The 14474-nt window shown below is 42.1% G+C and overlaps 1 protein-coding gene across 1 annotated transcript; it reads right to left on the bottom strand.

Annotated features, from left to right (window-relative positions):
• Window positions 1-44: 44 nt before the first annotated feature.
• lgi3 (leucine-rich repeat LGI family, member 3) lies at window positions 45-11375 on the bottom strand. Its single transcript, XM_028458458.1, has 9 exons — window positions 11015-11375; window positions 10396-10467; window positions 9594-9665; window positions 8427-8498; window positions 8244-8315; window positions 6007-6176; window positions 5769-5933; window positions 5592-5682; window positions 45-1519 (listed from the first exon to the last, which is right to left on the bottom strand). The coding sequence occupies exons 1-9, from the start codon at window positions 11215-11217 to the stop codon at window positions 790-792; spliced, it is 1647 nt and encodes a 548-aa protein (XP_028314259.1). The 5' UTR covers window positions 11218-11375; the 3' UTR covers window positions 45-789.
• Window positions 11376-14474: the final 3099 nt, after the last annotated feature.

The following is a 14474-nucleotide window of genomic DNA, read 5'->3' on the forward strand; positions in this document are numbered from 1 at the left end:
CTAACAGATCAGTGGAAAAAAATGAAACGTTACACCAACAGAAGTTCTTAGTATTGTGATGAATATATATTTTTTGACAATAGTGAACAGATACAGCGATGAGATCTCTGCATGTTGATTTTTTGAGTTTATTCTCTCATCTTATCCATCCTCTAGTCTAAGGTGCACTTATATACAGCAACAATGTATACAATAAATACAAAACATATTCGTAACAGTTTTGTTTTAGAGCCTTTATAATCCTCTAAATTATTTGTCCTTTTCATATACCCACATTGTTACATAAAAACTTAGTTTGTCACGAAAATAGATGCTTTTGTTATATTCCTGACACTGTTATTATTCTAGAACAGAATCAAGCCATGCTACCCAAAGCTCAACATAATTAGATTTTCCGACGTAGCTTTATGTCATACAGTCATGCAAAGTGCTCCACACTGTGCAACATGATAACAACCCCCCACTTAGAGCATCCAGTCTCATCCACTCAATAATAATCAAAATTCACATGCACAAAATTTTAATGAGAGTCTGAATCAATATTCAGCACATCAAATTAAAAACAGTATTGGCCTTAACTAGTCCAAGCCGAAATAGGGAGAAATAATTTACTTGTTGGCATGTTAATTTAACATTTCATTCAGATACAATGGGATAGTGCATTAGATACCTTGCTTCGAATATCTACAAAATTTTAGTTACATGGCTTAAACTTTTTACAGTCTTTGATATTTTTGGCACATTTGATATATTTGATGTATCAGAATCGGCTTCTGACACTCCACATCTCTACTTGGCACTGAGATCTACCACCAGATGCTGATAGGCCAGAGTGTTTCCTTTGAAGCTAGCTGCCAGTAGGATGTCCTTTTTGTCCACAGACACCAAGTTGAAAGCCCTTGGTGCTCTCATGTTGAGCTCCTTGAAGGGCTGAAAGCGCTGAGTCAGGTCATCCCACAGATACACTCGAGAGAATGAGAAATCACTTCCTAGAATGAGGTACTGGTAGAGGCCCACTGTGAAGGGATACACCGCCATCGAGCCCCGGGAGGGAAGAGTTTGGATCTCCATAAAACGCTGGCCTTCCCAGCGGAGAATCTTGGAATCACCAATGAAGCGTGTCAGACAGAGGTAAAGAACCTTCCTCACCCAAAAGTGCTTCACCATCTGCACATCAGCTAGCTCGGTGATCAGCGAATGAAAAACAAACTGCTTCTGGCTGTGATTCCATTGGTATACCACGGGAGGCTGGGATGCACTGGATAAGATCAGGTGAGGCTTTCCTCCAACATTCAGGAACTCCACATGGGTGTCCCGGTGCCAGGGGTGGAGGGATTGGTGGGAATAGAAACCATTGCTGTTCCAGCGATAGATGCTGGTGGAGCCGGCCTTGGAACTGTCCGCAACAATAAAGTACCACTCACCATCCAGTTGGAAGGTCTCCACAAAGTTGGGCTTTCTTACTCGACTGGTGTCGATGTCTTGAATCTTTACAAATCGCTGTGGGTCCTCCATCCACCTGCATGAGCAAAGGTCAGCAGCTAATTAAATAAGCTTTAATCAACTAATCAAATACTTCAACATATTAATTTCTATCCAAAACCATGTGAAAATATGATATTAAGGGGCGGATTCACAAAAGGTTTAGGGGTTTTAAAACCTGCTAAAACTAAACTAAACTAAAACGCGCTAATAAGGAGTACAAAGCCCAAGGAATCTGATGAATATGCATAGTAGGGGGAGCAAAAATATGGGAGGAGTTAATGCAGATAAATTAATGCTGGGGACACAAGGCAATTCATGAAATCTGGAAAGGTTTGCGATGATAGTTCTATTTCATAATATTTCGTGCAATGTCTCACTATGGGATGCAACCTCTGTCTGCATTCCTCAAACATTTTTTCAATCTGCCAATCCTGATTGGCCGGTGAAGCTCGTCAGTCCACGAGGGACCCTCCCTCCTCCTATCTCGCATTTTATGTTTTGCCAGTTTAACTGTCCACAGACGGATTAGTTTTCCAGTCGACGGACGCTGGCAAAACAGGTCGAGAAGTGGGAAAGGAAACACAGCTCTTACGTTGCTTGGTAAGTGCTGTCCTTCACTGCCGAAAGGAAGTGAACCTCCGAGCCTCAGCTCCAGCTGACTGCTCCCACCATTGTTGTCGCCACAGTGCACGTTGGTCCCCAGCGGACTCCAGTGTCTCGAAAGCCAACACTGTCCTCAACTTCTGAGATGTATCAGAACACGTTGACCTGTATCCCTGCTAGCACCTGTGCTAGCTGCCTCGTGGTAGTGCAAGCTAGGCCACCTGCTCTCTCTAACTGCGTCACGCTGTGATGGAAGCTAAGGCCCCTCTCACCTAGGGAGCGGGATACTCCAGGGCCCGCTTCTGTCCTTGTGGTGGAAAAATCTTCAACAAGGACAAACACAAGGTATGCTCCAAGTGCCGAGGTCTGGAACATGCTCGAATGGCGGTCAAAACTAAGGGCTCATGTCAGCACTGCGCCGTGTTTAACACATGAAGCCTCCACAGGAGACTGGCACGCCAGGTAAACTTGTCCAAGCAGGACCCCTTACTCCCTCCTCAAGGCGTCCCTGCTGAGGCAGGTGAAGAAGAGGCTGCGCAAATGAAAACTGCAGCTGCTCAGGGTTCCAGCTGGGGTTCCCAGCTTGACCTGACGACTGCCCCCCCACTTCAGGAGGATGTCCTCATTATAAACTGGAGAGTTAGATGAAGACTTCTCTGACCCTCCCAGTTTGGGTGTGGACGAGGAAGATGAACCATTCATTACCCCGGCTCGAAGCCATTCCATTGCCCGCCGTTGTGACTGAAACCACCAGGTCCCGCTAGGATGGGAAGAAGCTCTCCTTTTCCAAAGGCACTCTGAGACAAATATTTCCTGTCTTTCCTGAGCCCCTCGTTGCAGTTTACCTGCTCCCACGACAGCTTGCAGTGTCCCCTCAGAGGCCCATGTTGCCGTCCAGAACGGACTGTCTTCAGTCAGACCTGTCCTGTAGGACATATGCTGCCGCTGCTCTCTCGGTCAGGGTACTGAATGTCCTCTCTCCTCACTGCCTACTAGGCTGAACTTTGTGATGGATTTGGCTCTGTCTCAGGACCCTGCGACAATGGAGAATATATCTATGGTTGCCGACGTGTGTCTACGCACCCAACGCTGCTCCGTGCAGGCAATGGGGAAGGTGATGGGCAACGTGGTGGCTCAGGAGCAAGCCCGCTGGCTCAATCTTGCAAAACTGATGCAGAGAAGTGCAACATCCTGGATGTCCCATTGTTCCTGAGGGGATTTTCGGCTCCACTCTGTCTTCAATGAAACAGCGCTGCAAAGAGAAAAAGAGAGACAATGAGTCTCTCCACCTCTGTCTTCCCAGGAAACCCCCGCTCACGTCTCCACTGGTGCGAAAAAAGCCTTTTCCTCAGACTGCTCCCCAAAATCCGCAGTTTAAAGCGGCAAGACCTTACGTTTCCCAGCCAGCTCCGCCACAGCCTCGACGAGGCCCGCCCAAGTGGCCTGGAAAACCTGAAGCCCCGGCGGCCCCTGCGCCAGCAAAAAGATTGGCCTAACTGCTTTCTTCTCCCCTAATGACAAAACTGATGTTCCCTCGTTTCCCAGCTTTGTCTGCTCTGCTTTTACCCGTGCACCCTCGGGCTTCTCATGTTGGTTGGGCGGCCACCGGCAGAGGGCTCCACCACGCTGCGAAAGGGCCCTCTTATGATGAATGGCCCGCTGCCACGAGGGGGCTCCACCTATGTCCATTTGAACCGCCTCGGGTTGCACAGGTGGCCTCCAAAAGGGGGCGCCATCATGCCACATTTGAGCTCTCCGGCCACTTACAATCTGCCTCCAGGAGAGGGCGCCATCGAATGGCTCCTCTCTCAGTGGGTGCACCAGAGCGCTTAACCTCTCTCTCCCTAAAGATGGAAGGCTGGAGAGCGCTCGCGGCTCCGCCTTGGGTGTTGCGGACAATATTGAAGGGTGACAAGTTGCAATTTGCATCTGTCCCTCCCTGATTCACTGGTATGATCAATTCTCAGGCCCAAGGAGAGTCAACCCGTGCGTTACAGGAGGAGATCACGTCCCTGCTGTACAGGGGAGCGATCTCGGTGGTCCCTCCCATTCGGTCTCGGGAGGGGTTCTACTCGAGGTACTTTCTGGTCCCCAAATAAGGGGAGTCCGGGATCCGTCCTATCCTGGACCTACGGGCCCTGAACAGGAACCTCAGGAAATACACTTTCAGGATGCTCACGCATTCCTCCCTGGTGCGACAGGGCAATTGGTTCACATCTCTCGACCTCAAGGACGCGTATTTCCACATTTCAATATATCCCTCTCACAGAAAGTACCTACGGTTTGCTTTCCGGGGGGGCTGTTACGAATACCGCGTTCTCCCGTTTGGCCTCTTTTTAAGCTCGAGGGTGTTTGAGCGCTGCACGGATATGGCAATTGCTCTGCTGAGGAGGTGGGGCATTCACAGAGTGCCTATGGCATTGTTACATCCAAGAAGGTGATCTCCACAGACGCCAGTGTGACAGTGTGACAGACGAAGAAATATCTGTGAGGGGTCGCTGGGATGCGGTCCTCCAGCGCGCTCACATAATTTACTTAAAACTGTCTTGCTGATCCACTTCATTCCGTCTTTTTGGGGACATCATGTCCTTGTGAGGACGGACAACTCCACAGCAGTGGCGTAAATCAACAGTCAGGGCGGGTTGGGCTCACGTTGATTGCTTTCACTGGCACGCAAACTGATCCTGTGGAGTGTTGGGCGTCTCCTCTCACTGAGAACACATCCCGGGGATCATGAACATAGGCACCGACTTGTTTTTCAGGGGCATGCCGTTTATGGGGAATGGATGCTGCACCCGGGAGTGGTGCGACAACTGTTCACAGGGGAACAGTTGTTTATTTGTTTATTTAGTTTTCTACATTTTTAAATGTTTGTGCAGCAGACAGAGAAGTTTACCTACCTCAAATTTAACTTCCTCAAATGTCAGTGCACTGACATCTCTACATTAAATGTGCAAAATGCTCATTTAAATAGGGGCGGTCTGCACCAGTTCTGCTCGTGCACTAATGATTGCTGCAATCTTAGTGAATTCCATGCAGCAGGTGAGAAAACTGCGTCACAAAAGAATTTATGGAAGCAACTGAATTACCACCCTTTACTGTATTTCATATCTTTGTGAATCCGGCCCTAAGAGTACTAAAACTAATGTTGTATGGACTTGAGTCTCTTCAAAAAAATTATCTTTAAGTTGAATCTAACAAATAACCCAAACCAGGATCTACATATATCTGCAGCTTATCAAAAGTTATTTTGCAGAAAGCTGAAATACATTTTTTTAGTGAGCTTAGCATTGTAAGGTAGAAATACACACTTCAAACTGGTCAGAGCTTCATCTGGATCGGACCAGAAGTTTCACAGCAAAATACTTTTTCCTTGTGCCTCTAGTCTAGCTTCACTTTTATCAAAAGTAAATTATTAAGAATGTGTTTCTTCCTCAAACTAGAGTTTTTTCACATGATGAATTAGATTGTCAAGAACGAGTGAGTTATTGTGCAAAACTTACTTGTATATATGAGATCCACCGAAAAGCTGAGCTACAACCATGTAGAGGGTGTTGTTTATCACCACTGGTTTGCAGTATACTGCAGAACGAGCTTCAGAAGAAAAATACAGAATCAGAATTACTCTGGTATTCACAAAGTATTACAAAACGTTCATGCTATCACTGCCTGCAACTTACAAGTAATGTTATGATGTTTCCTGAAGACCATTTCCACATGATCCCACACATACAGGGTGCAGAACCCTGAATCAGGCTGAGCAAAGGCCACAAACTGATCTTCATTGAACTCATAAGACTCCACAGACACAGAGTGGAATGGGAAGGTTTCATACACAACAAAATCTGTCCAAAGAGAAATCAGTTAGTCTTTACAATACACACTATAAGGACATACATTTACTGACATTACTGACACCTGCACTGATGCAGTTGAAGTCTCGAGGTGCCAGATCATGGATTCGGCGTCCCTGAAATTCAAAGGGACTGGCACAGTAGACGGCAGGCACAGAGGTGTTGGTCTTCTCCATCCAGTCAACCAACCACTTGATCTTACAGTTACATCGGAAGGAGTTTCCCCGCAGGTCTCTGAGTAACAGGTTAAAAACACACAATAATTAATATAGTAATACAGCTTCTGTGCTTCCACATAAATCATCCAAACCCTTCTTTGTACATATGAATTGTACATTTATATTACATCCCAAATTCCTCATTCCTCTCTCAGCTACACCTGAGCTGAATCAACACATTCAGGAGAGGAGGAAGAAGAAGATACAAGGACAGGCACACTCCAAAGCAGGGACTTTTCACACAAGTAAACCTGCTGTTTTAGTTTAGGCTCCAATCAGCTTAACATCCCTATTTCTGTCATTCATTTAGTAACTGTTTTTAAGGTATTTTAGCCGGTTGTGTGCTGGGTGGGACAGCCTTTTGCCAGTTTCGACCAGTTTTTAAAAAAGATATTCTATAATAAACTTGTAAAAGTTGGTTTAAAAGCCACAGGCAGATTGTATGTTATTTCTTTATTTTAAGTTGTTGGCACATGGCATGTTAAAGCCATTGTTTTGAGTGTAAAATATGCCAATAAAATATATTTCATACATAATGTTCCTATGAAGGTGTACACATTTAGAGATTAGATGTTTCTTAAGTCAAACATTAAAAAAATCACACTAATCGCCTTATACTTTAATATCGGAATATATCGTATCGTATCATATTGTGACCTATGTATCGGGATATGAATCGTATCGCCAGATGCTAGGCAATACACACCCTTATGACCAAGGGATTTAGTTGAACGTCAGACATTCCAAGAGTGCTGATATAGGGCAACAACGCACTGGGACTTCTTACGAATTCATATCACTCTGCATTACAGCTGATCTAAATACCATTAATTACTATTACATAGTGGGCAACACACTGCAATACACTGTCACTACGTTCACACTGCAGGTATTAATGCACAATTCAGATTTTTTTATGTTACATATTAAATGCGTCTTCAATCAGTTTGGAGTATGAAGGGAATGTGACCCTGAAGTGAGGAGCATGCGCAGAAGAGATCCTAAGGTGACCCATGACCCCACAGCTGCGTACTGTTTACGTAAGTAAATATTGAGGCGTCCAGTAGAACATTGTGTCGTGCTGAGACAGAAGTCAGCACTTCATAACTTGAAGGAGAGTGAAAAAGAAGAGAGCCAGGTTTATCGCTCCAGCCGTTTGCAGTGATGGCTGCTACGTCTTTACAAATGAGTGTTTGGATACAGGGTCAGAGTAAACACTGGTCGGATAAGGATGTCAGCAGCTTCAACGATGCAGAACTCATTAAAATCGGAATTGTGTTGTTCAGACTGTTTTTAACAGATAGAATACAGTTCGCATATGGGCAAAAAGATCTGATTTGGGTCGCATTTGCCTGCAGTATGAACGTAGCCTGTGTGCTCTCCACTTGTGTAACTATTTTTGTTGGCGGGGCCAAATGATTGAATAAATAAACAAATCATAATCTCTCGTCATTTATTACTAATAAAATGCGCTTCTATAACTGTTGCTATAAAAGCAATATCACACTTGAAGTCTTGTTGTTGTGTGAAATATCAGCACTGGTGTGATTATTTACGGCACTCGGCATTTGGCCTTGCAAGGTCCATGTTTTGGCCTCCTATCTCTGTTTAGAACTAATTAATTGTAGTTTTGGGGACAAAATTGTGACAGCTCTGTATCACTGACAGTTTGTTTTATGCATTTAAACCCTCTACTGCACTTAGCACAAGTAAGGATTTTAGTTATTAATTAATTTTTCCAAAGCTTTGTCTAATTTATATTTTCCCTTTTGAAGCATCTTCAAGGAGTTGTGCAAAAATGTGTCATCCATGGTGTGGATGCATGTTTTGTATAAATTAGAATACATGGACATGGAAATGTGTGGAAATGTGCTTTTACAAATTACTTGATTTATGTGCCCAGAATGATACACTGATAAAAATACTCCATATATGATTTGCTTTGCCACTGATAAATGATAATGGGTGTTTTTAATATGGATCGGATAACAAAACACTTCCAGTCAGTCACCTTAACTCACACAACAATGCTTTAGCATGCTATGTGTATTGTGCAAAGCTCCACAGGAAGCCAGACACTTACAGATCAGTGAGGATGTCCAAATGCTTGAAGAGATCCCTCGGCAGCTGCTGCAGGTTGTTGTTTGAGAGAGATCTGCAGGTAATAAAAAGTTGATCATTTATCTAAAATCAACAGGTCTGAAATGGGTTGTTTTTACTTTACATAACACACAGTTGATTCAGGTAACCTGGCCACCATACTCACAGATGGGTGAGGGATTTGAGTCCTCTGAAGGTGTACTTGGACAGAGCCTGGATGTCATTGTTTTCTATGAAACTGAGAAGACAACACATTTTTCTTTATTTCAGAAATTCTGAAGGAACATGTTTTTCCCTGAATCTCAGGAATGTCAAATTTGATCAAAATTAATTTATCCTGGATGCCTTAAAAGGCCTAACACCAAACTATGGGAGAGCAAAGAAGAAAAAAGAGGCAGCTGGGATGGGTGGTTCAAAGCCCATCTCCGCTGTGGGTATTTAGACACAGCTATAGCAAGGTGGCTAATTACCCTTTCTGCTTTTATATTCCAGTGTGTCGTTGGAAGTTGGAACCAGTGTTGGCGTTTGAGTTGAGACAAGGAGACAGAATTTTAATGAATGAAATATTAAACTTTGTGCAATAAACAGTAAACAATGTATCAAGTGGTGGCTTTTGAACATTCTCCATGCTATTTAGATTCAATTTCTGTATTTTTGTCTTAATAACCACATTTCTAACAGCCATTTGAAATCTGCCTTAAAAACGCTAACAGCTACTGACTTGCACACAGGTGACTGACTTAGTCAATTAGTGAAGCTACAGATGACATTACAATGTGCTAATTAGTTCAGTGACATAAAGGATGTTCCATCATGAAATAGTTTATTTATATTACATTTATTGACTAATCATTGCAGTTGTAGAATTCCAATAATGAGATAGAAGATGTTTTAAACATACAGTATGTGCAGAGTTGTTTCCTGCTAATTAACTCAGTGATGGAGCATTGTCTTTTGTGCCAGAAATTGTGAGTTCAAGCCACTACTGATGTAAAATTCACATTAGAATGCCACCTTTTTTTTCTTTCTACGCTCTTCATCTAATGACCTATCAACTGTGTCCTTGGGCAAAACACTGAACTCTACCTTGCTCCAAATGGTTGAATAGCACCTTGCAAGACAGGTCTGTACCATTGGTGTGTCAATCAAGCGCTTTGGAACTACTTTGTGATAAAAGTCTATTGACATTTACCATTTACTCAGAATTGCCTAATTTTGCTTAAAATTGCCTGGTCCTGACCATTGCTATACAGATATAATTACGGAACTTAAATATATAAATAGTGCACAAAGCTGTGATATCTGAAATTATGTAGCTTAATGTAGCACTCACAGGTACTGCAGGTGGGACAGACCAGCAAATGCATCATCAGCAATTGTAGTGAAAGTGTTGGAGTTCAGAAGGCTGTGAAAAAGGGAGGGAAAGGTTCAAAATGGTTCAAAAAGTTAGTAGAACCATTCCAAACAACATTAAATATCATTAACAAAAGTAAGCATTAAGTACAATGAGTCAATAGAGTAAGTTTTTGTAAAGATGACTGGAATAACTACTGTATATCTGCACGTTACACAAACTCATGTAAATCTACCAACTTGCTTGTGATTAAGGCAAGGCAAGGCAAATGTATTTGTATCACGCATTTCATACACAAGGAAAATCAATGTGATTTACATGCTCAAAAAGTGCAACAGAAAACATTCAACAGCTTAAAATCTATAAGAACATCATTTAAAACACATTACATCAACAACATGACCAAAAAGCTCTGTCTCAATCATACGCAGTAGAGAAAAAGAGTGCCTTTAACTTTGATTTAAAAATGTTCACATTGGATGCTGATTTCAGCTGTGCTGGCAGTTTGTTACACTTCTTTGCAGCACAGCGCATAAATGACAGCATCTGAGGGGATAAATGCTCCTTTGTGCTGCAGAGCTGAGGGCAGTCAGTCATTTGCACTGACACCAACACAGGGACCCATATCCCTGCTACGTCACCACTGCATCGAGGGGACGTTTAGTCCTGGCACACTGCTCGGGTTTGTTTATTGTCACTATTAAAGCGTATCGATGTTATTACACATTGTTATAACAATCGGCAGCTCTCATGTGTGAGTGTTGTTCATCAGATTACTCACAGAAACTGCAGCAGGTGGAGGTGTGAGAATGCTCCCTCTGGGATCGTTGTGAATGCTGCGTTCACCATCGTCCTGTAGAGAGAGACGAGGTCTTGGCTTGTATCATCAAATCCCTCCATGTATCCTTTGATATGTCATTTTGGTTAAACTGGTTGATCCAAATCCTTATAGAGTGATGTCATTAATAACTGTAATTGTGTTATTATTCCAGTGAGCCCCTTTTTCAATCCAATTTTCACTATCCTAATTTTGTTGATATTTGTTGCTCTTCACTATCTGTTATATTTCACCATTGGTCAAATGATCCATCTCTAGAGTAGAGTGGAGGCAATACTTCTATCTTGATTGTATTGTTTTTTTTACTGGAGAATGAGAAGGTCAACCTGCTCTACTGCCTGAACTAGATTCACCATGTGTGTTACTTCTATCGGAACATTACCAACATGGTTACATAAGGCTGACAGTGGAAAGACAAACTGAAATCTGCAGGAAACCTTATATTTACTTTTTTAGGTGGCATTATATAATAAGGGTGACATCAGTGATGTTTGTCCGCCTACTGCTGAGACTTCCCATGGGAAATTAATGGATAGCATGGATGAGTGAATGCTGGACTCACAGAGAGATGATTCCGGGAGGGAAGCTCTTAGGAATAGCTTTAGTGTCCACACAGAAGGCACTGTCTTTGGTGCAGGAGCAGGTCGCAGGACACCGAGGTATCTTGGGTGCTCTTCTGGCATCTGCTTCTTTTGGCAGGCAGAAACACAGACACAGAACAGACAGGCAGACCAGCTTCATCCATCCTGATTCCAGCTCCCGCATCCTTAGGCAGGTGGAAAAGAGGTTGTGTCAAGGAGCTTGGTGAAGTTTTCTCCTCAGCGACAAGCAGCTACAGCAGCTGTGTTGATGGGATGGGAGAGGATGAGAAATGGATGGCAGAGAAGGGGAGGGGTGAGTATTCTACTGAATGTACTCAGTGAGCTGCAGCTTTCTTTCACTCATCCTGTGCCTGTGCGAGGAGCTGCTGCCTGAATGCCCACTACATCGACTATGAGCAGGATGGCTGAAAATGAATTATTCACCTCTGCAGATGTACAAAACCTCAACACATATTCAGCTCTTGGGAAAGAATGTTTGTGCAGAAGAATGCTGCAACATCATTAGTATTTCCCGAACATTCCTCTCCTAGGTGACATGTGACCAAGTGAAGTCACCTACAACCTGCTGCTGTCAAAGACAAAGAAATAAATAATGTTTAAAAGTACCTAAATCATGGACAAAATGCATTTTCCAGCAAGAAATATGTAAAAATTTCAAGACAAAATTTTTTTTTAGCTACAACTTGTAACGTAAAGAAAATTAAATCTTCAAAATATTGAATTGCTTTGGACAGTGACATTGTGAAAAAGTGTATGTTTCATTTCAGGGTATTTACATCTTTAGTTATTATTAAATATCATGATTTCTCAAGTCTTGTTCCCCAGAGATCAAACTAGTCAGTGAGGCACTTGAACCAACAATACTGTAGGAGTTATGTGCATGAAATAGGAGTGAGACAATGTGTTAGATAATAATGGGCTCACAGTATCAATATTTTTTAACAGGAAACCATGCTTTTATTTACTCTGGGTATGAACTTTTCAATTCAATAGGAATATGAAAATATGAAAAAATAAAATAAACCATAATAATCTGGTGATGCTTTGTATCTTGTAGGACAATTAATCGTCCCACTTTTGTGTGTGTTTGACATGCAAATGATGCTGGTCGTGCATTCCGTCCTCCTGATTGGTATAATAAAGGTTGTTCCTAAATCATGAGTGAAGCATAGCATTTGGCTGCAGTGATCATTTTGACAACAAATATCTTATTTTGTGATAATTGTATAGATGTTAATTATTGACTTCTTTTTTTCCAATTGCTGTTTACTCTATTGTCTAATTTCATTCATTTTACTGTGAACGAATTCTCAAAGAAACCAAAGTACAAAAATAAAGGAGCAGGCCCAGGGAAATGAAAGAAACACCACGATTAACGATTAAACAGAAACCATTGTGTCCAAGCACTCAACTAAATTGTGAGGGAGGCTTGATTGGAAATGGGTCACACCTGAGTGCCGTACATGAGGGAGCTAATCACTCACAACCCAAACACACTGACATCCCTGAAAGGTGGAGACATGACCAGGAAGCAAACTAATTATAATAACCATAGACATAATATATAGAAGCCGCATCGACTGCTGTAGCCCACTAGAGCGGTGCGTCTACAGGGCGGCCATCTTGGAGCGGTGACAATTGCTCCGACAGTGTTTAACATCTATAGAGGAATGATGTGCTTACACAATTAAAGTTGTAATAAATCGCTCAATTCTCAAGCAGTTTTCACGGGGTTTGTTTGTAACAAGCGTCAGACGAGATAGATGTTTTACCCTCCGTTTATCTGTCTGCGTTTGTCTATCTGTTAGCAAGATAACTTGAAAAGTTATGAACAGATATAGATTTAATTTTCAGGAAAATTGAGAAATGGGACAAGGAACAGGTGATTTTATATATATAAGAGTACTATTACTATTATATATATGGATTACTATTGCAACAACACATCATCAGTAGGGTAAAACTAACCTGTCTCACGATGGTCTAAACCCAGCTCACGTTCCTTATTGGTATATTATATATATATTCCATTCATTTTCCCATCCACACTGTAAAATTCTGACATAATCTGTCCTACCGATACAGTGATGACACTGGTACATTAGAACATTAGAACATGTTTGTGAGACAATGCTGGTTCTAAATAAGTCTGTGGATGTTAACAAGCCTGTGTATGTTAACATACCGAAAACAAGCCACGTTAGGATGAATCAGCTTTTGGTGATGTTCTAGATTACCAAACATTTGAAAATACCACTAGTGGAAATCGTAATATGAGAGGATGTGAGCTGTGCCTGAGCCTGCTCCTTTAAGCGCGATGGCTTATGGATAATGTAGTAGTGGTAGGGAGTGTACATTGTGTGTATGTCCTATGTACTATTAATACTGTCACTATTAATATTCTATCTCTATCATCATCATCTTTATTATTATTGTAGCCAAAGAACTGAAATCTTCAAGGAACAAGAACATAAACAATCCTCACAGAAAACTATCTACAAGAGTATTTAGTATCTGACTCCCTGTCTCATATGGACAATTTGTCCTGTCATCATAACAGAGCACAAACTTCTCAGTTGCTACAAAACCTTCCCGTTTCACTACCATTGTCTTCTTAAACGACTGTCTTTGGGAAACCTTAAACACGTGAGCACGTGTATTGTCTACAACAAAAATAATTCCATCATTAATTAGGCCTATTATTAGCTCTAAGATGCTGTATTATTTCTAACCCATCAATTACTGCAGTTAGTCTGTTTTTTTCAGTGTAACAGGCTGTTGCTTGGAACGCTAGATTCATAACATCGACGGTTCTGTCCTTCCTGTCTGCATTTATATCACTATAGCTATAAAACAACCTGTTAACAACATATTATCCATTACATGTCCGTGCACCACTTCCAAGACCAGCACCATGGCGGCGTTGTAGACGCGACCCTCCACAGTCGATGAGGTGTCTACATATATTATGTCTTTGATAATGATTATAGTCAACTGTGTCTGTTTAGGATTCATTTGGCTTAAATATTAATGAACATAAGATATATTTGAATCTTTGAGCATTTTATTGTAGGTAAATTTGATCTTATTTCATTGTGTCTTTACAAAAAATGCAATGCAATGTATCTAGTCATCCCAACTTTATCGTATTCAAACTGTTTAATTTTAGTTGATTGAAACAGTTTAGTCGTCGAAGACCGTATTTTACTAAATCGACAATAATTGGCTGGGATATGAGCAGGTCAGCACTGTGCTTGTGACAGTAGGGGGCGCTGTTGCTTAAAGATGAAGCCGTTCAGCCTCACAGCACAGTGCCTGGCGTCAGCAGCTCCACAGCACAAAGAGCCTGTTGTTAGACAGGCAGATACAGTCTGACCTGCTGCCCACAGTCACAGCAGCTTTCAGCACATTGTTTCCCAC

The sequence above is a fragment of the Gouania willdenowi genome, chromosome 9 (genome assembly GCF_900634775.1).
Source record: "Gouania willdenowi chromosome 9, fGouWil2.1, whole genome shotgun sequence".
Classification (NCBI taxonomy): domain Eukaryota; kingdom Metazoa; phylum Chordata; class Actinopteri; order Blenniiformes; family Gobiesocidae; genus Gouania; species Gouania willdenowi.